This window comes from Panthera pardus, unplaced genomic scaffold, assembly GCF_024362965.1.
Source record: "Panthera pardus isolate Hobbes unplaced genomic scaffold, ASM2436296v1 HiC_scaffold_8, whole genome shotgun sequence".
Taxonomy (NCBI): domain Eukaryota; kingdom Metazoa; phylum Chordata; class Mammalia; order Carnivora; family Felidae; genus Panthera; species Panthera pardus.
This window is the reverse complement of record NW_026527013.1, coordinates 155,220,159-155,243,694: the sequence shown is the minus strand read 5'-3', so window position 1 is coordinate 155,243,694 and position 23,536 is coordinate 155,220,159. Positions and strand designations below refer to the sequence as shown.

General features: G+C 43.5%; 2 protein-coding genes across 3 annotated transcripts in view; one reads left to right on the top strand and one right to left on the bottom strand.

The window, feature by feature from the left end:
• Positions 1-5,414, top strand: part of DENND11 (DENN domain containing 11) — a 53,591-nt gene extending 48,177 nt beyond the window's left edge. The window contains exon 10 of the mRNA XM_019452975.2: positions 4,325-5,414. The gene's annotated coding sequence lies outside the window, so the exon portion shown is untranslated. The remainder of the gene's footprint in view (positions 1-4,324) is intronic.
• The window catches only part of AGK (acylglycerol kinase), an 80,980-nt gene that overhangs the window by 2,373 nt on the left and 55,071 nt on the right, over positions 1-23,536 (bottom strand). For both annotated transcript variants that reach the window (XM_053898112.1, XM_053898113.1), the window contains exons 10-14: positions 19,411-19,490; positions 12,864-12,921; positions 8,386-8,533; positions 7,849-7,946; positions 1,479-1,549 (exon numbers count right to left, since the gene is read on the bottom strand). In XM_053898112.1, coding sequence (XP_053754087.1) covers positions 1,479-1,549; positions 7,849-7,946; positions 8,386-8,533; positions 12,864-12,921; positions 19,411-19,490 — 455 coding nt within the window. The remainder of the gene's footprint in view (positions 1-1,478; positions 1,550-7,848; positions 7,947-8,385; positions 8,534-12,863; positions 12,922-19,410; positions 19,491-23,536) is intronic.

Genomic DNA, 23,536 nt, shown 5'->3' with positions numbered 1-23,536 from the left:
CGTTAACAGACCACTTGGCATATACCGCCATCTACCTGGGAGTACAGCGAGCAGACCACACACTCCGCCTCATGCACATACACCCTGGAGAGCTTGTCACCGTCAGTGGAGAGAGCACAAGCTAATCCAAGTTAGTCCGTTCTTTATCATTAATTGATAACCAATTCGTTAGTATACGGAACTTCAGAGGTTTCTAAAGCAGCTTCACGATGTTCTATTCAGAGACCCAGAGGAAACGGACATGACTGAATCTCACTTCCTGTAGAGACCAAAGGAAACCGTGTTACTGCTGCCGATGAAAATGTCGACGGCAATGATGCACAGCATCATGACTTCACCTACACGAAGCAACATAAACATAAGCAGTTTTTGGTCTCAGTTTTGGACGTCAGTATTATGAAGGAAATTTGAGCACAGCTGGCCCCGTGGGCCAGACTCTCAATCAAGACAGTGTGTGGCTTCTGAACAACCTCTAGGAGAAGGGAAAGGCTTTTCCCTTCCTCCTTCTACGACAGATACAGCAAGGAAATCAAAGGCTGCAGAATCAGCTATTCAGCATTTGAAGACTGTAGCAAAGGCAAGAACAACACAAACCAATGAAAGCCATTCTGCTGCGGGTTCTGGTGCAGACAATGGAGTAGCCATGGAGACAGGGCTGCGGCAGCAGCAATGTCTAATCCTTAGACGGGCACAAGAGGGAGCTCTGGGACAAAGCACAAAATAACATAGCTGAGCAGATTACCAGTTGGCATGGCAACACGCAGCCTCCTCGGAGGGGTGGAAGACTGGTGGGGGGAGGGTTTAGGCCGTTCTTAACCAATAAAACTCTGGCAGAGGTCGGCCTTAACAAATCAGGACTGGAGAATATTTGCTAGTGGAAAAGGGGAAAAGCCTGGAGAACGTCCAAGGTACTCAATACCTTTTCAGGTTTTTCATTACTGCCCTGGGAACAGGACAAGGTGGACCGACGTCCATAGTAACCCACCCTGTGAAGTGCTTCACAGCAAGGACTTTCCCACACATGCTCTCATGTGAGACTCAAAGACAACCCTGAGGTAGTGAGATGGGATTACAGTATTCCTTTCTACACACAGAGGAAAGGAGCCAGAGAAGTTAAAGCGTTTGCCCAAGTCACGAGGCCAGGACGCGGCAGATCCAGGTTTGTATCCAGTAACTCTGACCCTGAAGCCAAAATCCTGGACGCTGTGCAATGCTACACAGAACCCTTCACTTCGTTGGAAAGGCAGCGCGTGCTCCCACGACATGATTTTCCCAAAATGAACAGGGAAGGCCAAAGCAGGAGAGCTGTGCTCTACCCGTCAGCCCAGCTATTTGAAAGAAAGGCGGCGTCTCGGTCCCCAAAGCAGATGAGTCCTCTGCCGGGTCTCCATCTGAGGCTTCCTGGGCACGCGCTCTGAAGAGTGTTTCTGAGGATACAAACACTGAACCCGCACTTCCTAGGAGCCCAGCCCACTTACCCTATGGTTATGAAGTCTCCTTTGCTGACAGTGTCGGGTTCAATGCAGATGTTCATGAAGTCTTCTTTGCTCTACAAGGTCAGGAAGACGAACATTAGCACTCTACATTTTGGTGAACGCGGCCTGTTGTCCTCCTTTGCCCCAGAGTTTTATACTTTGAAGCTCTTTATTATACAGAGGACTTTACTTGCAATAACTCCATCCTGAATACTCAAGTCCCTTTCTTTTACATTAAGACTCTGGTTGAGGTACAATTTACGTAGCATGAAGCTAATCACTGCTTGCTTGTTTGGTTGGTTCCTACTCCCCAGACAGTGAAACGAAAACTCAGGTTTGTCGGAACTCCGAGCGGGACATTTGTGAGGCTTTCACTCATCATCGGGGCTGTCCTGGTGTGTACGGTTCCCTCCCTTGCGGGCCAGGTTTCAGCCCCACCACCGGCAAAGCCCGGATCCTCACCGTCCGCCAGCATCACCCCACACCGGCTGGAGCCGCTGCTCAGTGTGCGGGGCCCCACTACCTGTGTCTGTGTTTTTTGATGTCCTACGGGCAGTTTCTTTTTTTTTTTTTTTTTTTTTTAATTTTTTTTTCAACGTTTATTTATTTTTGGGACAGAAAGAGACAGAGCATGAACGGGGGAGGGACAGAGAGAGAGGGAGACACAGAATCGGAAACAGGCTCCAGGCTCTGAGCCATCAGCCCAGAGCCTGACGCGGGGCTCGAACTCACGGACCGTGAGATCGTGACCTGGCTGAAGTCGGACGCTTAACCGACTGCGCCACCCAGGCGCCCCGTACGGGCAGTTTCGATATGCGACCAGAGTTGAAGGTCCACAACCTCGTTTCTGCCATGGTAATGTTTTTAAAACTTTTCATTACAGACCACCGAGAGCTCTGGAAGAACGGAGCTATGAGGAAGTGGCTATAAAACCAGACTGGGCTCTTGTACCCCTCCGCCCCCGTTTACTACCAGGCCATGGCTAGCGATACAAATCTGGCCCTCTGTACATCAGTACCTCTACTTCTGTGTCTGCTTCAGGTAGAGGTTTTGTTTCTTCTTGGACAGGTTCAGAATCTGTTGCCCCAGGATATCTGCTGAGAGCAGACAGCCTTTGCCTAAGACTAAAGAGCGCTACCAAAGCACAACTTTCTCTCTCTCCCAGGAATTACAGATCAGAGAGGGGATGACTGTGCTCTAGGTTCACCTTTCATTCAACAACTTGCTGAGTGTCAACTACCATCAACTCTTCCAGGTGTGTGAGTTACATCAGTGAACTAAAAAAACAATTATTTCTGCTTACGAAGAGTTTATATTTGACTGGGGAGTGGAGATAATCAAAAAAATAAAAATAAACCCTAACCATAAGTTACAGAATATACTAGAAACATGTGAGAGTGTATCAGTACAAAAATAGCAAATTACATAGAAACATACATGGTATATTACAGAGTATATTAGAAAACAAGTATATTAGAAGTATAGGAGACTTTATTAGGAACGTGAGATAAAAGAACTAGCACAAGAAACACCAGATGGTATGGGTGGCAGGGGTGTGGGGAGAGGGTGATCTCGAGCAGACACCTGAAGGAGGTGAGGGAATTAACAATGTGGATATCCAGGACTGTGGTTCTCAGACTTCAGCAAGTATCACCTGCAAGGCTTGTTAAAACTCAGACTCTGGCCCCATTCTCAGATTATGGCTCAGTAGACCTGGGGTAAGGCCCGAGAATGTCCATTTCTAACAACTTCCCAAGGACTGTACTCAGAACCACTGGCCTGGGGAAGAGCGATCCACACAAAGAGAACCACCAGGGCGGGCGCCGAAGATGGAAGCATGCTCGACAAGCCCAAGAGCAGTGAGGAAGCCAGTGTAGCTGGAGTAGAGCGAGAGAAGGGGAAAATAGGAAGGAAGTCAGAGAAGAAGGAAGGCCAGGGCCCTAGGGCCTATAGACCATTCCAAGGAATTTAGCTATTAGGCTGAGTGAAATGAGGAGTCATTGGAAGGTTCTAAGCAGAGAAATATGATCTGGCTTCATTTTAATAGGACCTCTCTGGCTGCTGTAGTTAGAATAGGAGGAAGGTGGGGGGAGCAGGGCAACCACTTAGGAACCCACTGGAATCACCCAGGCAGATGATGGTGGCTTAGAGCAGTGACTCGGGGAGATCGTGTTAAGCACTGGCAGTAATTAGAAGGTGAAGCCACCAGCACTTCCACAAAGATTAGATGTGAGGGGAAAGAGGATGGCTTCAAGAGGTTTGGCCTGAACAACAGAAAGAATGGAGTTAGAGTCAACAGCAATGGGGAGTCTGGATGGAGCACCAGCATCCAGGGGTGGAAGTAAAGAACAGGAGCTGTTGTGGACACACTGAGTTTGAAAAGCATATTAGCCATCTAAGGGGAGAAGTTAAGTAGACAGTTATACGCAGAAGACTAGGATTTGTTTTTTACAAATAGTGCACGTACAAAAATCAACATCGTAGACACAAAGAATTACATGAGAAGACTCTCTCAGTAGATGCTGGAAAGGGACGTGATGAAATTAAGTATCCATTCATGATAAAAAAAAAAAAAAAAAAAAAACCCTTAGCAAATTAGGAACAGAAGGGAACTTCCTTCATCTTCTAAAAGGTGTCTACAAAAAAATCCCATCAAGGGGCACCTGGGTGACTCAGTCAGTGAAGCGTCCGACTCTGGCTCAGATCATGATCTCGCGGTTCATGAGTTTGGGCCTCGCGTCGGGCTCCGTGCTGACAGCTCAGCCTGAAGCCTGCTTCAGATTCTGTGTCTCCCTCTCTCTCCGGCCTCCCTTTCACTCACACTCTGTCTCTCTTTCTCTCTCTCTCAGAAAAGTAAATAAACATTTTTAAAAAGTCCCATCAAACTCAAGAATGAAGCAACGGAACCTTTCTGTCTACATCGGAGTAAGACAATGACATCTGCTAGCCCTACTTCTACTTAACACTCAACTGAGGTCCCGGCCACGGTGGTAAGAGAAAAGATTAGAAGGCTAAGTAGTTAAAAGGAAACACAAAACTTGCACTCTTTGCAATTGATATGGATGAATCCAGAGGAAATCCAAAGGAATCCATAAATGATAAATAAGAACTTGGTCATAAGATTGTTGATCACATATCTGTAAAAAATCAATTACATGTCCACCGAAAATATTTAAAATAAATTTTTAAGGGATACTATCTACAAAAGCATCAAAAATTAAGATAACCAGGAATATATCCAACAAAAGACAAAATGTTAGAGAAAACTATAAAACTTCATTGAAAGGCATTAAAAACCTCATGAAGAGCTATGCCACTTCATACGACAGCAGAGTCTATATTATAGAAATGTCATTTCTCCTCAAACTGATCTACAGATTCAGTGTAATCCTGATCAATATGACAGATTTTTATGTGGAACCTAATAAAATAAACCTTTTGAGAAATTTATAGAGGTCAAAGAGCCAAGAATAGCCAAGAGACTCTTTAAGAAGAAAAACATTGAAGGACTTACAAAACGATAATAATTAAAAGCAGCATAGTACTAATCCAGGCCTAGAAAATCAGATCAATTGAAGAGAGAAACTGCGAACACGTCCATGTATACCTACACTTACAATACAACGGGGGTTTACAGCAGATGGAGGAGACAAGGGTGAGGAAATTCAGTAAATGCTGCTTGGACAACTGGCTTTCTATCAGAAAAGATTATAAAACTGAAGCCCTGCCTCCATCCTTCACCAAACTCAATTATAGGTGAAAGTGTTTCTTTCTTTTTTCTTTTTTTTTTTAGAGAGAGTAAAAGTGTTTCTTTTTAAAATAAAAATAGAATCATGTGATGCATACCATACTAGCCTGGTTTTTCACTTAACAATATATGATAACTATCTTTCCATGTCAGTAAACAGAGAACATTTTAAATAAATGCACCAGAATGTATTTAACCAGTCCCTTGGTTCATTTGTTTCATACACTTTGCTATTATAAATACAGTGAACAAAGCTGAACAAGAGATCCTAATTTGCACACACTCCACACCCCTTAAAGCCTCTTTGACTCTGAATGTACTTTTTTAAACGATAAATGAATTTTGAGCTATTACATGGCGGCATCATTGTCTTTGAATTATTTTATTGCATTTGCTTCTATTTCTACAAAGAGGTGTGGAAAAAGGAAATGAATGTGCGGCTACGGGTGATAAGCAGCACAGTACCCTACACTCTCCTAATTGCATGTGGCTAATCTTGAGCCACAATCACATCCTCGACTGAACTCCATCCATTCACTGGTATTCCATCATCAGAGAAAAGAACGACGATGAAGAACATGAACAAAGTACTAGAAACACACATTATCAGAGACTGGGTATAAAAGCAATGTGTAATTAGAAATTTTATCTTTCTTCTTGAAATCCTCCGGAACAAAAACTATTTTTTCAACCTTACTACATTCACTTCCACCAGTGTGTTCAGAATCCCATCATGTGAGAAGGGCATGTCTACACTATGTACGCATCTGACTGTTCCTGTACGATAAATTCTGGAAACATACTTAACAGGGCCAAAGGTGTGCTTATGTTTTAGATGCCTCATAGAGACCACCAAGATGCCATCAGGAAAGGGTGTTCTGATTTACCGTTCCAGCAGAAATGCACGAGTGCCCACTCGCCCACCGACCCCAACAGGGCACACTAGCATGCTTAATTTAGGACATTTCAATAGTTATTATTTTAATTTGCACTTCTTCGGTGTTGAGACTTTTTTCTGTTTCCTTACCCATTACATGTTTATAAAAGTTACATCTACCTGATAAGGTAGTTCTAAGGATCCCATGAGTTGACACTATGTAAAATTCTTAGGACAGTGCCTCGCTTACATTCAGCAAATGTAAGCTATTTTCTCAGGTTTATATGTCCTTTGTGAATTTCTATTCTTGTCCTGTGCCTGTTATTTATATTAGTACTCTGCCTATTTCTTAAGAATTTGTTATAAAAGAAAGCTATTAACTCCTGCTCTATCACTTCTCTTTCCCAATTTGTCATTAAAAGTTTGGTTATAGTTTCTTTCATTATGAGTAGGCAAATGCATCAATATGATTTTTGCTTTAGATGCCATGCTTAGAAAGATCTGGTCCTCCCCAAGTTTACATCAATAATCACTTAGCTTTCAGTCGAGTGCTTTCATGGTTTTATTTTTCTAATTTAACTCTTTAATCCAACTTGAATTAATCCAGGGGAAGGAAGCTGTGTTATCCAAATCTTATAGAACGGACACGTATTACTCTTACAGTTAGAAACCATCAGTACTCTGTTAACATTAGAGGCGAACTGCCCACTGTACTCATACGTTTAATCCCTACGTTCAGTCTCCAGACTGACTGGGTCAAGTGTAAACATACTACTTGGATCTACATAAAACCCGATCTTAGTAACTGGCCCACAGGTTAGGACAACTTTTCTATTAGCATTCTCACTAACATAAACTACTAAGGTTTTCTCTGCAGCAGGGGTCAGAAAACTCTGAATGGCCCGAGAGTCAATATTCTAGGCTTTGGGGCCAGAGAGTCTGTGGCAACTACTCGACTCTGCCGTCATGGCACGAAAGCAGCCAGACAGCATGTATGTGAATGAACGTGGTTCTTCCAATTAAACTTTACTTATGGACATCGAAACTCGAATTTCCTATTCTTTCTGCACATCACAAACTATTCTTTTGATTTTCTTACACCCATTTAAAAATGTAAGATCGATTCTTAGTTTGTGGGTTATACAAAAACAGGTGGCAGACCAGTGTGCCGACCTCTGTATTATGTCAACATTTTTTGGTGCATTGTCAACTGGGGCACGATCCAGAACTTTCTGCACTAACGGAAACATTTTGTATCTGTGCTTTCCAGTGTGGTAGCTACCTGCCACTATGGCTAACGGGCACTTGAAATGTGGCTATTGTGACTAAAGAAATGAGTGCTAGAGTTTATTTAATCCAAAGAGCCACGGGTCTAGAGGCCACTGCACTGGACAGTGTATGCCAACAGACTGGATTCTATGTATGTATATATATCTTTTTTTCTCCTGGGGACCTAAGTCCATACATTTAATGTAGTCACAAAAATAATGGAGAGTCGCTCAGGTAAAAGTTCCACAATTTTCTATTCCCACGACAAAAGGGAACAAACAGGTCAACTTTTCGTGTCTACTAAGCAGTGGCCGGAATCCTTGCTCAGAGCCCGTTAAGCGGGCTGTTCACTTGCTGTTTCTTTTCATTGCTATTATTCCTTAAAAGCACACCACACCCTCTTCTTCCCGATTCCTTTCCTCTCTCTCGGTCACTTTTCCCAGATACCAAATGCTCTTCTAATAAAGAGGCACACTCACCGTCAGGTCCAGCTGGCTGTTCCGTGTGGTGATGGACAGTTCGATGGTGGACAGCTGCACTTCTTTCCAGACCTTGGGGCTCAGCTCCTGGGACAGGGCTGCGTGGGTGCATGAGACTCAGGTCAAGTGCTCCCGTTAGTGTTCCACCACTGCCCCACCGAGGGCCAGCTGCCGGCTGCTCCGCTTGGCCTCCTAAGCCTGGCTGCTGACTCTCCACCTGTTTCCTTCCCCAGCTCTTACACACAGGATAAAGAGCCACGTGCCAGTGGCATCTCTGCGCCTGCGACACCCCCACCCAAGCAGCCACAATAACATCAAGCTTGGTGACAGAACGGGGGAGCCGCAGTTGGTCAGCAAAGGCACGGGCTGCTGCCACATCCGGGACGCTGTGCTGACTCGGGTCCTGCTCTGTGGCGCACACACGGCTAATTCAAGGATCCTTGAAAGGCTCCCCCTGCGCGAGAGAAGTCTCTCGCGCTGATCTGGGGCCCGCGCCAGGCAGTCCCGAACGGACCGCGGCACCACCACACGGCTCACCGTCCTGCGGTTGGGCCCAGTAGGACGCGAGCCTTCGCAGGATTCTCCTGTACAAAGAGGGCCGGGGAGGGGTCTCTTCTGCTCCACTGGGAAGTCTCTCTGTGGGTCCCGTGTACGAGATAGAGGCTTGATGAGTCTGAGGCCACTCCTTTTAATGTGAAGAGAGAAGCTTGTCAGGCACACACCGGTCCAAACTCTGGGAGTATCTCTACCTGCACCCGCCTGGACGCTAATTAATAATCTCTCACTGACTGGAATCATCTCTACTTTGGAGCATGGAGTCCCCAAGCTTTCTTTTCCTCCCGAAGGCCTGTCTTCTATCTTGAGAACCATGAACTCCGTGACTGCTGCCTCCACGGCTCTCACAGAGCAGAAGGTCCACGTGGACTAACCACCACTGCTTACGCTTCTCCAAAAACAACCATTTGAACGAGCATACAATCATCCCATAATGAGTTTATCTTCGGTTTACAGAAAATGACACAAAAATGACACGCATGAAGTCCCGCTGCATCGAATACCTTCTTCACTTCTGGAATCGTACTCCACACAGAGGCCAGAGTGGCTTCGGCCAGCCCCGTGATCCAGCCCAAGGCTTCAAAGTCCATCATTCTCACACTCTAGATTTTTTTGTCTTCTACTTCCTGACACCCCAAGCCCACCTCATCAGTGTCTACAGGAATAATTAAAACAACACCCTAGCCTCTCAGTCCTTGACATCATCTCTAATCCCCGCCCCAAGCCACCCATTTCCATGGCCACATCCTGGTCGTTCCTGTTACCCAGAACTATTCCACCATGGAAGTCTAAAACCTTGATATCCTACTCTCTAACCACACCCCATATTCTTCTTTTGACTGATTCTTTTGTGCTCAATATATCTCTTAGGGTGAACCACTCCTCCCTGTTCTCAGAGTTCCATGCAGTGAATTACAAAGGAGTAACAATTTTGGTTTCTCTCTCTCTCTCTGAAAGCGGCCATCCTGGGGACTCTGCTTCCTACAGCAGTCTGCCCTGAAGGAGACGTTTTAAGGGGATGAATTCAATTTGGAGTACTCGGAAATCTGATTGTGACCGTATTATCTAAGCTGTGTCCTTTACTCCTGCTGACATTTATAAGGCTGGTATTTTGATCTCCCTCTGCCTGGTTCCTGCATTTGCTTTCATAACCTGGTTCAGACTCAGAAGAGGAAGACAGGGGTGTTCGTTTTAGAGTCCTGAAGATCCTAACCACACCACATTTCTAATCACATTGGGAATTCCTGTCCCTGACCCCATTTCCTTCAGTACCTAATTAACAGTTGATTACTTCAAATCGCTCCTTTCCCATCACTGTTGGCTCTCTTATGTCTTTGGTGTTCCACAGTAGGGGCCCTGAAAAGCCCCTATTCTGGATCAGTCTTATCACTAGGTTTCTGTACTTGTACATCATGGCTCAGTGTTATTAGAAGGGCAAACAACACTCCAGCTAAGAACTGATACAGGGAAAGGGGCACATGAGTGTCACAATTCTTGGTCTCAGGTTCTCAATGCCATTTGATAATCCTTCTCAACCTCCCTGTTTTCATCTTTCTTCAAATCCCCCCCCCCCCTCCCACTACCACCCACCTCGTTTTCAACAGATCACTTTGCTCCCTACGCTTCAGCGAGACTATCGAGACATCAGTGAGAACTGCCTGAACACTCTGTAAACCTGTTTTCACCTGGACCTCTGCTTTATTCCTCTTCTGTCTCAAGGAAAAGGGCTCCCCTTCCTCTGTTCAAGGCCTGTCCGTGGGCCCCACACCCTCCTTCCTGCGCGTGCATTTTGCCACCTCACGCTTTGTGTCTTCCCTCACCTGTCCCTAGTCTCCCTTTCTCATTTCAGGGTATAAAGACACAGCTCTCTCTCCAATCAATAAAAACAACACTCCACTGGCCCCATATTTCTCACTAGTTTTTGCCTTTTCTATCTCCTTCCCGTCAAAGTCGGGCTTCCTGAAGGAGTGGCCCGATCCTCTGTGCCCACTTCTTCCCCTCCCATTTATTCCCTAACTTGCTTCAATGTGGCTCAGCAGCTCCACTCAGGAGGTGACCAGACCTTCAGAGGCCGCTGAGCTCAGGGGACACTTTCCTGCCCTTATTTAGCCTCTGTGCCGCTGCCTCACGAGGCTCTGGCTCCCACTAGTGTGGGTGTGTCCCCTCCCGGGGACTTCCCTCCCCTCGGGCTCCGGCTCCGGAGGCAGCTTTGAGGCTCTTTAAATGCTTACATTGCTTGGGGCCATCCCTGTATCCCTGACCATCTCTCCTGCGCACATCCTCATCCAACCCACAGTCACAATGGCACTCAGACACTTACGATGTCTACACCGGTTTCTTCAGACCAAAGTCACAATTATGTCTCCACTGGCCTGTACCACAGGGAGGTTACACTCCGTATATGCCAAACTGAACATTTCATTTCTCTTTACAAACTTGATCCTACTCTAATATTGGCAATGTTGATGGAAAACTCTAGGCAGCCAACTAGTCCCTGAGACCAGAAATCTGGGGGTCCCATACTCTCCTTCCCACTTGTGAGGGGTCAACCTCAGTATCTCTGTATTCCATCCTCCTTGTCGACACGCACTGTTCTCACCCTATGTGGGTCTCATCCCCTCCCACCTGACTTACTTCCACAATCTTCGATCTGGTGCCCTCGCCTTAACCGCCCACAGCCATCTCTCGTCTACACTGCTGACAGGTAACTTTTCTAAAAGGCATACCTGCTCATGTCTCTCCCCTGCTTAAGACTCAGTAACTCCCCAACACTTTAATGGTGTAAGTTAGATCCCACATTCAGACCTGCCGTGACCGGCCCCTCCCCAACCCCCCAAAACCCCCTTCCTGCCACTCTATTGCACTGGCCACGTGACAGCACAGGGCCATCCCACAGTGGCTCCTCCACTCAGAATTCCCTTGATCTAGTCTTGTACAGATTTCAAACTTTAGTAAAACTGTTCCCTGCTCTGAAAAGACTGCTGTCCCTGAGTCAGATATGAGTGCCCCTCCTCTCCGCTCCCACCTCATCCTTCCATGCTCTCCCAGCACTTGCCAAACCGCGGATTCACTTGTCCTTCACATTCTCCTTCTTGGGGGCAGGACCAAACCGGCCTTATTTGACTTTGTATTCCAAGCATTAGCAGGGCTTGCCACAAAAGATATTAAAAACCGTTCAGTGGGCACCTGGGTGGCTCAGTAGGTTAAGCATCTGCCTTTAGCTCAGGTCGTGATCTTGCAGTTTGTGAGTTCAAGCCCCACATCAGGCTCTGTGCTGACAGCTCAGAGCCTGGAGCCTGCTTCGGATTCTGTGTCTCCCTCTCTGTCCCTTCCCCGCTCTCACTCCCTCTCTCAAAAACAAACTTAAAAAAAAATAACTGTTCACTAAAGAAATGGTGGAAACAGTTCACATTCTCCCTACTCTACAACTTAAATAGGTACTCTATTCTTCCTAAATGCACCTACTACTCCACCACTGAAATTATTCTCTTAAGCAAGAGTAACAATGCATTTTGCGTTTTAGTCTGCTTTCGGTGTAGAAACGCATTGCCCTCCAAGTTCATTTTCATAATCATGTAAATTGGTTACCCCTAGTACTTTAGGGATTTCATGTTTTTACATTTCTTTAACATAGTGGCAATTTATTTAGAAGGTAAAGGGAGCTTTGTTTTCCAAATGTTTTGCAATGGACATACATCATTTTTATAGTTAGAAAAACACCTGATACTCTGAATATTAACATTAGAACCAAGGTTTTCACTACAAACTTCATCTGCCAATTTTCAGATTGACCTGCCAAATTTTGTGTTTAGAGCTTTGATTTGCATAAAAGCTGAACACAATAGATCACCCGCAGATAAGGATGACTTTTCTATTAGCATTTCCATTAATGCACATTGTTCAGCTTTTCTCTATGCCAACATTTTTCAGTGCATAGTCTATAGCAGCAGCACTGCCCGATAGAACATTCTCCAGTGTTGGAAATATTCTTTATTTGTACTGTCCAAGACAGTAACTACTACCCATATTTCGCTAGCACTGTCTGAAGCAGACTTTATTATACACAAGTCTGTACAATCATACATTCAGATACAAATCTCCAATTCATTTCCAGATACTAATACAGATACCCTTACAAATCACTGATGAGATATAGGTCATTCTGTTTCAGGTTTGTCTGGCAAGAATGAGTGAATAAATAGGCAAAAAGAAATGGAATATCAACAACAAATTAAGTATGGGTTTGGTAATGGAAGGAATGAGCTGGTAGAGGAGGGGGGACTGCTTAGTGAACAGGAATGCTTTCTGCATTCGTACCTATGTAAATATCCCCCATTTTACAGCATTGGAGCATGTCATATGTATCTGTAGCAAGGGATTTTTCAAAATCCAAATACACACATCACAGACTAACAACACAATAACACAGGGCAAATTTCTACACTGTAAATTGCATTTACCTTAAGAGTACTGAAGAAGTGAGCCGCTTTGGTTTTTAGGGGACCAAGGTACCAGTACCTGAGAAAGATCAAGATAAAAATCTAATTAGAAAATTAAGAGAACTGGGGTACCTGGGTGGCTCAGTTGGTTGAGCATCCAACTTCGGCTCAGGTCATGATCTCACAGTTCGGGCCCCAAGTCGGGCTCTGTGCTGACATCTCAGAGCCTGGAGCCTGCTTCGGGTTCTGTGTCTCCCTCTCTCTCTGCTCCTCCCCTACTCACACTCTGTCTCTCTCTCACAAATAAATAAAGATTTTTTAAAATTTTTTTAAAGAAAATTAAGGAACTATCAACATTATTGAGACCATTCATGAAGGACACTATATTCGATTTCTGCCTCTACTGGGAGCACTAGTCATAAGCCCCCTAGTGTGAGCGGTGTACTAAGAATTACACTCTACTCTGAGCTCTGGAGGCTTAGGGATTGTGCTTTAGCAGAAAAAAGTCAGGCAGTTAAATTTTTAATCTGCATTTCAATGCCACGTCGAACAGCATGTAATTAGTAATACACTGGATATAGATCCTTGCAATTTGTAAGAAATACATAATCAGCAACTCCCTGACTCTCTCAATTCCCAGGTATCACTGTAATGTACACTTTCAACCAAAGAACGTAGTGGAGTCTCCATTCAAAAGTGCAATGAGTGGAGGACAATGAAGCCACAATGAGAGGCAGATGCCAGGTGATCTGGTGTGTGACTCACAAGCTAAGTGACTGCATCCTGTATACCATGTTCTCTCTATGTCTATCCCTCTCTCTCTCTCTCTCTCTCTCTCTCTCTTTCTCTCTCTCTCTCTCTCTCACACACACACACACACACACACACACACACACACACACACTCAGAATTAAAATCTGTAAGTCAGCATAACTTCACATTACTCGTGTTATACAGCTTTAAAATGGCAAGTGTTAAATCTAGGAATGAAGAGGGTCTTCATATTGCTAAATACATAAAAGCCTGGTGTAAAGAGAAAGATGACTACTGGAAATTAGAAAAGTGGCATAAAATAGATTCCTCTTCCTCTCCAGCCCCTACCAGCACATCTGAAGTGCTCCCTATTTGATTCTGATCAATATGCATTTATTTAGCACTTACTATGTATATGAAGCAAACAGAAGAAATACAGAGTATAAAATTCCTGCCTTTGAAGGCTTATAATTTGAGAAAACCCAAAAAAGTAGCAGAAAATGATAAATGACCATGTATATATATATTGGTATAAACCCATCGCCGTTTATTGGTAAGGAGAGTCAAGAAGGGATAAGAAATCACCGAGGGCCGAAAATCATCAAAGCAGCCACGCCTATGTAACGAATGGCTCCGGAGCAAAGTAAAGGTGTGGGATTTAGAAGGATCGTTTGGATTTAGATACATGGAAGAGGGAAAGGAATCATTCTAGGCGAGAAGAGAAGCAAAGGCACAGGAACCACTGAGAATAACACCCACAGCAAAAACTTAAAAGTAAAGATATGTAACTATGGAATTAGAGTTGATGACAGATTAAGTTGGGCCTTGAATGCCAGAATAAGGAGGTTTGATAGGCTCCAATGAGCCATGTGGAGCCATCCTAATTATTATCCAGGTTAATACTGTGATGCTACTAATGAGGGCCTTGACCATCTGATTTTTTTTAAGCTTACATAATAATTGACTTCTCTTCCCAGCCAGCCAGAGAGAAAGGTGGTTTATTTCTCACTATCCATAGCTCCACTCATCTCTACCAATAGCAGAACTTGAGATGGCACTTGTAGCCTGATGGCCAGCTAGGAAACCATGGTTTGCAAGCCTACTGCTTCTCCCACAGCACACGGAGCAACTCGAGTCCTACTCAAGGTGTTAGAAACCACCACCCAAAATTATAAAGTCACTGTTCCAAAACCAACCAAAATATAGGCAAGTGTGTGAGATATCCCTATGACCTATGCTAGTGTTCAGTTGTCAATGAACACATTTCAGGAAGCCATTTGTTCTCATCAGACTCAGGGAAAACTAAGCAATTCCTCTTGATGGAGTTGCTGGTATTCGAGATCACAGATAAAACCTAGGGTGATTGGTGCAGTCAAGGTAATCATGGCAATCTTGCAAATAAAAACAACGTGAAACGCTAAACAACTGCAGGGCGTAGTGTAATACAACCCATCTCTGACATTCCACTCTCAGGAACTTCATCGGCAGGATACAAAAGTGAGACAAGTATGAGAAATTTCCGTAAAGAAAGTGTGGTGGGAAAGCCTATGAGGAAAGAGTCTTCTTGATGAAAGCTATGTGTCAGATCGATCATAACTCATTTAAACTGCACTAAACCTGTAAGCCCGATGTTAAGGAAAGTTAAAAAAAAAAAAAAAAAAAAAAAAAATAAAGGCACGACCCACCAGATATGGACCAAACCTCATACAGTGTTCTCCTTAGTCCCACCTCAGGAAGCCTTTGCCTGCACCACCCTCCACTTCTAACAGAACACGGCACACCCTCTCTCCAAGCCAATAGTTTCATTTAGCACAATGAACTTTGCAAAAATAAGTCCATTTCTGTGGAAGCCAGCGACAGCTTCTCATCCCTGACTCCACGGGTCTGTTTCTTCCAGTTCCAAACACCACCAGGCGTCCACCTTTCTTCCCTCTCAGATAGGCAGCCTGCGGTCTCTCAATCTGCTAGGCTTGAGTTATACAGTGGAAAGATTTACAAGAATATACAAGAAATACATAGTCAGCATCTGCCTGACTCTCTCAATTTCCAAGTATCACTGTCGTGTAGCTAGGCTTTCAAAAAGAACACATCTCAAGAAGTTGCTCTGGCCGAGGTCAGAGAGGTTTCTGCCTGGGTTCTCTTCTAGGATTTTGATGGTTTCCTGTCTCACATTTAGGTCTTCCGTCCATTTTGCATTTATTTTTGTGCATGGTGTTCAGAAAGTGGTCCGGTTTTCCCAACACCATTTGTTGAAGAGACTATTTTGCCTCAGATACTCTTTCTTGCTTTGTCGAAGATTAGTTGGCCATACAGATGTAGGTCCATTTCTGGGTCTTCTATTCTGTTCCATTGATCTATGTACCCATTTTTGTGCCAGTACCATATTGTCTTGATGACTACAGCTTTGTGATATAGCTTCAAATCCAGAATTGCGATGCCTCCAGTTTTGTTTTTTTCAGGATTGCTTTGGCTATCCTTTTGTGGTTCCATACAAATCTTACATTTGTTCTGGCTCTACACAAAAATGCTGGTGGTATTTTGACAGGGGCTGCATTACATGTGTAGATTGCTTTGCATAGTATAGATATTTTAACCATGTTTGTTCTTCCAATCCATGAGCACGGAAAGCTTTCCCATTTCTTTGTGTCCTCTTCAATTTCTTTCATCAGTGTTCTATAGTTTTCAGAGTACAGAACTTTTACCTCTTTAGTTAGGTTTATTCCTAGGTATCTTACTGTTTTTGCTGCCATTGCAAATGGGATCAATTCCTTGATTTTTCTCCTGCTTTGTTATTGGTGTATAGAAATGCGACAGATTTCCGCACATCGATTTTGTATCCTGAGACTTTGCTGAACTCATGTACTAGTTCTAGCAATTTTTTGCTAGTCTTTCAGGTTTTCTACATAGACTATCATGTCATCTGCAGATAGTGAAAGTCTGACTTCTTCCTTGCTGATTTGGATGCCTTTCATCTCTTTTTGTTGTCTGATTGCTGAGGCTGAGACTTCCAGTACTATGTTAAATAGTCATGGTGAAAGTGGACATCCTTGTCCTGTTCCTGACTGTAGGGAAAAGGCTCTTAGTTCTTCCCCATTGAGGATGACATTAGCTGTGGGTCTTTCGTATATGGCCTTTATGATGTTGAGGTATGTTCCGTCTATCCCTACTTTGTTGAGGCTTTTCATTAGGAATGGATGCTGTATTTTCTCAAATGCTTTTTCTGCATCTATCAACAGGATCGTATGGTTCTTATCCTTTCTTTTATTAATGTGGTGTATCATGTTGATTGATTTGCCAATATTGAACCAGCCCTGCAGCCCAGGAATAAATTCCACTTGGTCATGGTGGATAATTCTTTTAATGTGCTATTGAATTCAATGTGCTAATATATTATTGAGAATATCTGTATCCATGTTAGGGATATTGGCCTACAATTCTCCTTTTTAGGGGTCTTTGTCTGATTTTGGAACCAAGGTAATGCTGGCTTCTGGCTTCACAGAGTGAGTTTGGAAGTGTTCCTTCCATTTCTATTTTTTGGAACGGTTTGAGAGGAATAGGTATTAACTCTTCTTTAAAGAAGTCTGGTAGAATTTCCCTGGGAAGCCATCTGGCCCAGGACTCTTGTTTGTTGGAAGATTTTTGATTACTGATTCAATTTATTTGCTGGTTATGGGTCTGTTCAAATTGTCTATTTCTTCCTGTTTCAGTTTTGGTAGGTTGTGAGCTTCTAGGAATTTGCCCATTTCTTCCAGATTGCCCAATTTGTTGGCACGTAATGTTTCATTGCATTCTCTCATAATTGTATTTCTGTGGTGTTGGTTGTGATCTCTCCTCTTTCATTTGTGATTTTATCTATTTGAATCCTCTCTCTTTTCTTTTTGATAAACTAATCAACTTTGTTTACTCTTTCAAAGAACCAACTCTTAGTTTCATTGATCTCTTCTACTGTTTTTTGTTATTGTTGTTGTTTCTATATTATTTATTTCTGCTCTAATCTTTATAATTTCCCTTCTTCTGTTGGCTTTAGGCTTTATTTGCTGCTCCTTTTCTAGTCCTTTAGGTGTAAGGTTCTTCTTACTAGACACAAGGCTGAAGGCAAGGGAAAGAAAAGCAAACAGGTCTATTGGGACTTCATCAAGATAAAAAGCTTCTGCACAGTGAAGGAAAGAATCAAGAAAACTAAAAGGAAACTGATGGAACGGGCTAAGATAATTGCAAATGACATATCAGATAAAGGGTTAGTATCCAAAATCTATACAGAACTTATCAAACTTAACACCCAAAAAAACAAATATGGGCAGAAGACATGAATAGACACTTTTCAAAGACGACATCCAGATGGCTAAAAGACACGTGAAAAGATGCTCAACATCACTCATCATCAGGGAAATACAAATCAAAACCACAATGAGATACCACCTCACACCTGTCAGAATGGCTAAAATTAACAACCCAAGAAACAACAGGTGTTGGTGAGGATGTGGAGAAAGGGGATCCCTCTTGCACTGTTGTGGGAATGCAAACTGGTGCAGCCACACTGGAAAACAGTATGGAGGTTCCTCAAGAAACTAAAACTAGAACTAAAAATAGAACTATTCCTACGATGCAGCAATTGCACTATTATTTACCCAAAGGATACAAAAATGCTGATTCAAAGGGGCACAGGCACCCCAATGTTTATAGTGGCATTATCAACAATAGCCAAACTACGGAAAGAGTCCAAATGTCCATTGACTGATGAATGGATAAAGAAGATGTGGTATAGGGGAGCCTGGGTGGCTCAGTCAGTTGAGCGTCCGACTTCAGCTCAGGTCATGATCTCCCAGTTTGTGAGTTTGGGCCCCGCATCGGGCTCTGTGCTGACAGCTCAGAGCCTGGAGCCTGCTTCAGATTCTGTGTCTCCCTCTCTCTCTGCCCCTCCCCTACTGGCACTCTGTCTCTCTCTGCCTTCAAAAAATAAAGTAATTAAAAAAAAAAAGATGTGATATATATACACAATTGAATGTTACCTAGCAATCAAAAAGAATGAAATCTGGCCATTTGCAATGACATGGATGGAGCTAGAGTGTATTAAGCTAAGCAAAATAAGTCAATCTGAGAAAGACACATACCGCATGATTTCACTCATATATGGAATTTAAGAAACAAAACAGATGAACATATGGGAAGGGGGTGCCGAAAGAGAATAGAGGGAGGCAAACCTTAAGAGACTCTTAAATACAGAGAACGGAGGGTTGCTGGAGGGAGGTGGGTGGGGGATGGGCTAGATGGGTGATGGATACCAAGGAGGGCACTTGTTGGGATGAGCACTGGGTGTTGCATGTAAGCGATGGATCACTGAATTCTACTGCTGAAACCAATACTGCACTGCATTTTAACTAACAACAATTAAAATTTTTTTTCAAAGGGGGAAAAAAAACCCCAAAACCCCTCTCAGGCAGTCTTGAGACCAGGGCGGTAAAAGCTCCATAAGGCTGGGGCTCCAGCACGGTCTTTCACTTGGTGCCCAGCTGAGCAGGCTGCAGGATGATAGGCGACTTCTGTGTAGCGTGAGCCTAACCTGCCCTCAAATATGACCTCCAGGGACAGAGATGCATCTCCTCCACTCCAATACCAAGCTGGGGGCGGGGAACCGAACCTGCCCTAACTGCTCTGTGTGGAAGACACAAACCTCTACCTGTATTAGTCACACACAATTCAACCAGCAGGCCCACCGGATTTCTTCCTAGAAGATCACTGTAGATAAAAATGTCAAGGATAGGAGCAAAACAAGATTTTTAAAAAATCATCCCATGGCAGTATAGTAATCCTTTACTTGCTAACTTGGACGCCAGCGTCTCTGAAGGATCCCCATCGAAGGCCGGTCACTGCAAACACGGGCTTTTCCTTTTCACCCTGGAAGTTAAATACATTCATTTTAAATTAATGATTACAGTTAACTTGGAACTCTCTATAGTTAAGTCAGCAAATGCTCACAGCCTAGTTTTCCTCAAACCAAATTCTAAAAACGGAGTTCAAGGGGCGACTGGGTGGCTCAGTCGGTTAAGCGTCCGACTTCAGCTCAGGTCACGATCTCGCGGTCTGTGAGTTCGAGCCCCGCGTCGGGCTCTGTGCTGACTGCTCAGAGCCTGGAGCCTGTTTCAGATTCTGTGCCTCCCTCTCTCTCTGACCCTCCCCCGTTCATGCTCTGTCTCTCTCTGTCTCAAAAATAAATAAACGTCAAAAATAAATAAATAAATAAAAATTAAAAGGGTGTTCAAAATCTGAGTACTCAGTAAAAGGACCTGAATAAACCATCCTGTAAAATGAAATTAATTTTTATATATTAGGCCTCATGAATCTGCTGGCAAGGGAACATATTATCATACTTCAGATTGTAAAAGAAGTACCTAACTATGGTGGCTTTTTGACCAATCAGAAGTCGGGTCAGCCAGAAGTACTTCTCTCTCAGACTTGCCCAAGGCAAAGATCATTTCAGCCTGCATTTTTAGAGGTCCACGTGTTCTCAAGTAAGGTCAGAATCCTGGTACTCTAGAAAGTTTCACCTGAGCATCTAACAATACAGCCAGATATCTGTCACAACAAGTCAGAATAAAAAGTGATTCGGATTGGGGCACCTGGGTGGCTCAGTCGGTTAAGTGTCCCACCTTCAGCTCAGGTCATGATCTCACAGTTCGCGTGGGTTCGAGCCCCACGTTGGGCTCTGTGCAGACAGCTCAGAGCCTGGAGCCTGCTTTGGATTCTGAGTCTCCCCCTGTCTCTGTCCCTCCCCCATTCATGCTCTGTCTCTGTCTCTCAAAAACAAATTAAGAAAAAAGAAAGTGATTCAGATTTAGCCCAATGCTTTATGGCAAAATACTGCAATTACCATCAGTGAGTTACTAATTAATCTGCCAGTTAAGCATTATATAGAAAACATACACAATAGAGTCATTGTCTTTAAGAGTTTATACTTTATAATGGACCTTCCTTAGAATATAAAAATATATAAATATATAGATATAGATACAGATAGATCAGGATCTATCTATATCTATATAATATATACAAGATCCAGATCCTAAAAGGGACTTTTCCCACAGCTCAGAATTAGAGCTAAAGCCCAAGAGTGTGCCCACATTCTAAACAGAGCAGCCACACGCTAGACATAACTCCACAGAACTTGCTAAATGGGGGCAGAGCCAGCTCGATTTCCACCAGGCCATCAGTACAAGCAAAGATTAGGAGCTGGAGGAGAATCCTGGACACCATAAATTGCTGGTCTAGGTCAAGTATATCAAGTGTTCTCCTCGGGGAGGGCGTGCTTCCCCCTCAATCCCACGATACCGAAACCCAGTGAGGGATTTCCAGGAAAATCACACACTCATAGGGGCAGCTTGTAAATAAAGCTACTGGCCTCCCATTCCTTGCTTGTGTGTCTGTTCCAGCAGATTTGCTTTTCCGCCCTCTGCACCAGTTAAGCAAGGAAAAGGGAACTAGACAGAGATGGTGGAGCACAGAGGTCATGGTGCGGCACCTTGGCCCCTGGCACAGGAGGGGTATGTTAGTCCCCTAGGTGCCAAGTGGGTATTGCGGAAAACAGCAGGACTTTGAGCCATCCTGATGATGGAAAATTCATCTTTTTTTTTTGCCCCATGGAATTATCATTGACAATATGATATATTAGGGAGTAGTAATAAAAATACCTGCTCTCCATTGAGGAGGGCACTTGCTGGGATGAGCACTAGGTGTTGACTGTAAGCAATGAATCATGGGAACATAACCCAAAACCAAGAGCGCACTGTATACACTGTATGTTAGCCAACCTGACAATAAATTATATAAAAAAAAAAAAAAAACCCTGCCCTCAAAGAGCTCAAGGTACAATGAGGGTAGACAGACACAGGCAACAACAATCCAATGCGGGAGGTTCCCACCACCAAGAAATGCATCGAGTGCTATGAAAGCACAGCAGGTGCGACTGGATGTGGTGTGTGAGGGGATCAAAGGACACACATGGTCAGGGCAACACAACATAAGTTTTAAAACAAAACAAATTTTAAAGAATAAGGTGTCTAGATTGAGGGAGGTTAGAGAGAAGCACGGAGAGAAAGAAAAGGGAGAAGAAAGGTCTAACCTGAGGAAGAGAAGCAACACTGTGTGAGTCTGCAGTGGACTATTTCCCTCAACTGTTCCATAAGGGGTTTGTAAGCGTCACAACTAATAATAATGATAACTGTACAAGATTCCATGATGAAAGGAGTTGAGAAATACCAAAATTCGTTGGTTTGAAACAAGTTATGTTCACTACAATTCTTCTTGGGGTCTTTAACATGTTAATGTATATTATAAACTTCCAGAAGGAGAAATACGAATAGTTTTCCTGAATTGTTAACTGTGCAACCCTTCCCTGGGAGGCACTTTGTGTAACTAATACTCCTGGGGAAAGGCTGATCAAAAGCACACAGTCTAACACGATGTCCTGGTTTTAGTATTGAAGACTTCCCAACTGGTGCTCTAAAAATGTTTTCTCTGTCTTCATTGAGGAGGATTTTAGGAATATTCTGGGAAGATTAACTAAAAAGCCTTGTAACTTCAAGGTGCTACTGATTTGGGGTGCTATGTCCTAGCAAGGGGTAGGAATGACTCTGGACACTAGGAAATGAGTGTGGAAAGATCTAGAGAAGCCCAGCTAACAGCCAGATGGTCACAGGGCCCTCAGGATTCAGGAGAGGACAGAGGGTCGGTAATGAAGGGACTAGTCCTTGTTGGGGTACACAAGAAAAATAAGGGTAGGTGGACAGAGGAGAAGCCAACAGACAAACTACCACTGGAATGTTAACCCGATGAAGGTCTGGGTAATTGAGGATCAGATGGAAGGGTCAGTAAACAAAAACAGATAAAAACAGGCACACAACCAGGTCTTAACAGCAAAGGACATATGTTGTCCCAAGTCATAGACCCTCTGCAAAGGGAAAAGGGCCTACTGGTTTGCTAAAGAAAAATAACTCAGAAAGCTGGCTGGAATAAAAGCTTAAGGAACAGTGAAAAGAAAACAATTCTGGTCAACTAGATAGGTACCTAATCTAGGAATTTTAGGAACTCTAGATGAAGAGAAAGAAAATAGGAATTCTGAAGTTCTGAAGCAGCCCTAAGCGTCATCTTGAGAGAATGATCAGTCAGGGTTAAAAAAAAAAAAAAAAAAAAAAAAAAAGGAAACCAGGAATGATAGGGGAAAGGGGCAGATTCTAACTTCAGCCAGCAACCCTATCCTCCTCTTTGGGTTCTGGGTTGGCAGATTCTATGAGCCAACTGAAGTAGAAAAAAGAAAGAACTAGAAAGACTTCTGTAAGTCTTTAAAGCCTTTGAAGTTAAGTACCAGGCTTTGTAGATGTCTATATGGGAAAATGCCATTTGGAAATCACAGGATCGTGCCAAGAGTGATACCACCTAGACAAAGCAGTCAAGTTGAAAAGCAATGGACTATAAAACAGAAAATCTAGACTCTACTTCTGTCTTCAGCGTGACTAGTCAGATGACCAGCTGACTTTTTGTTTTCACTCTGTCAAACGAAGATAATAATACACATCTTGTCTTCTTAAGCTGGAGGTCCAAATGAGATGTAAGCATTCCGTAGACACTATAAAAAGCTAAATATAAAGCATTATTATAGCTTCCAAGGACTATTTTTGGGGACTCTTCAATTATACAGGTTTAATTGGGTTTGGGTTTGTTTTCTTTTAAGAAGAGGAATCCAGTATCAGGCTTTACCTATCATGCTGCCCCCATATTCTGAAAGCAATTTCTAGGAATAAGGAAGAAAGAGAAGACAAATTCAGCTCTAGCTGAGTGCCTCAGAAGCCACAGAGGAGGCTGCTGTACTATGTTTTCTAGGAATTAATTTTCAAAGTTTTCTGCTTCCTGGGCTGTGTCATCAATACATGGAGCCTGTGGCAAATTTG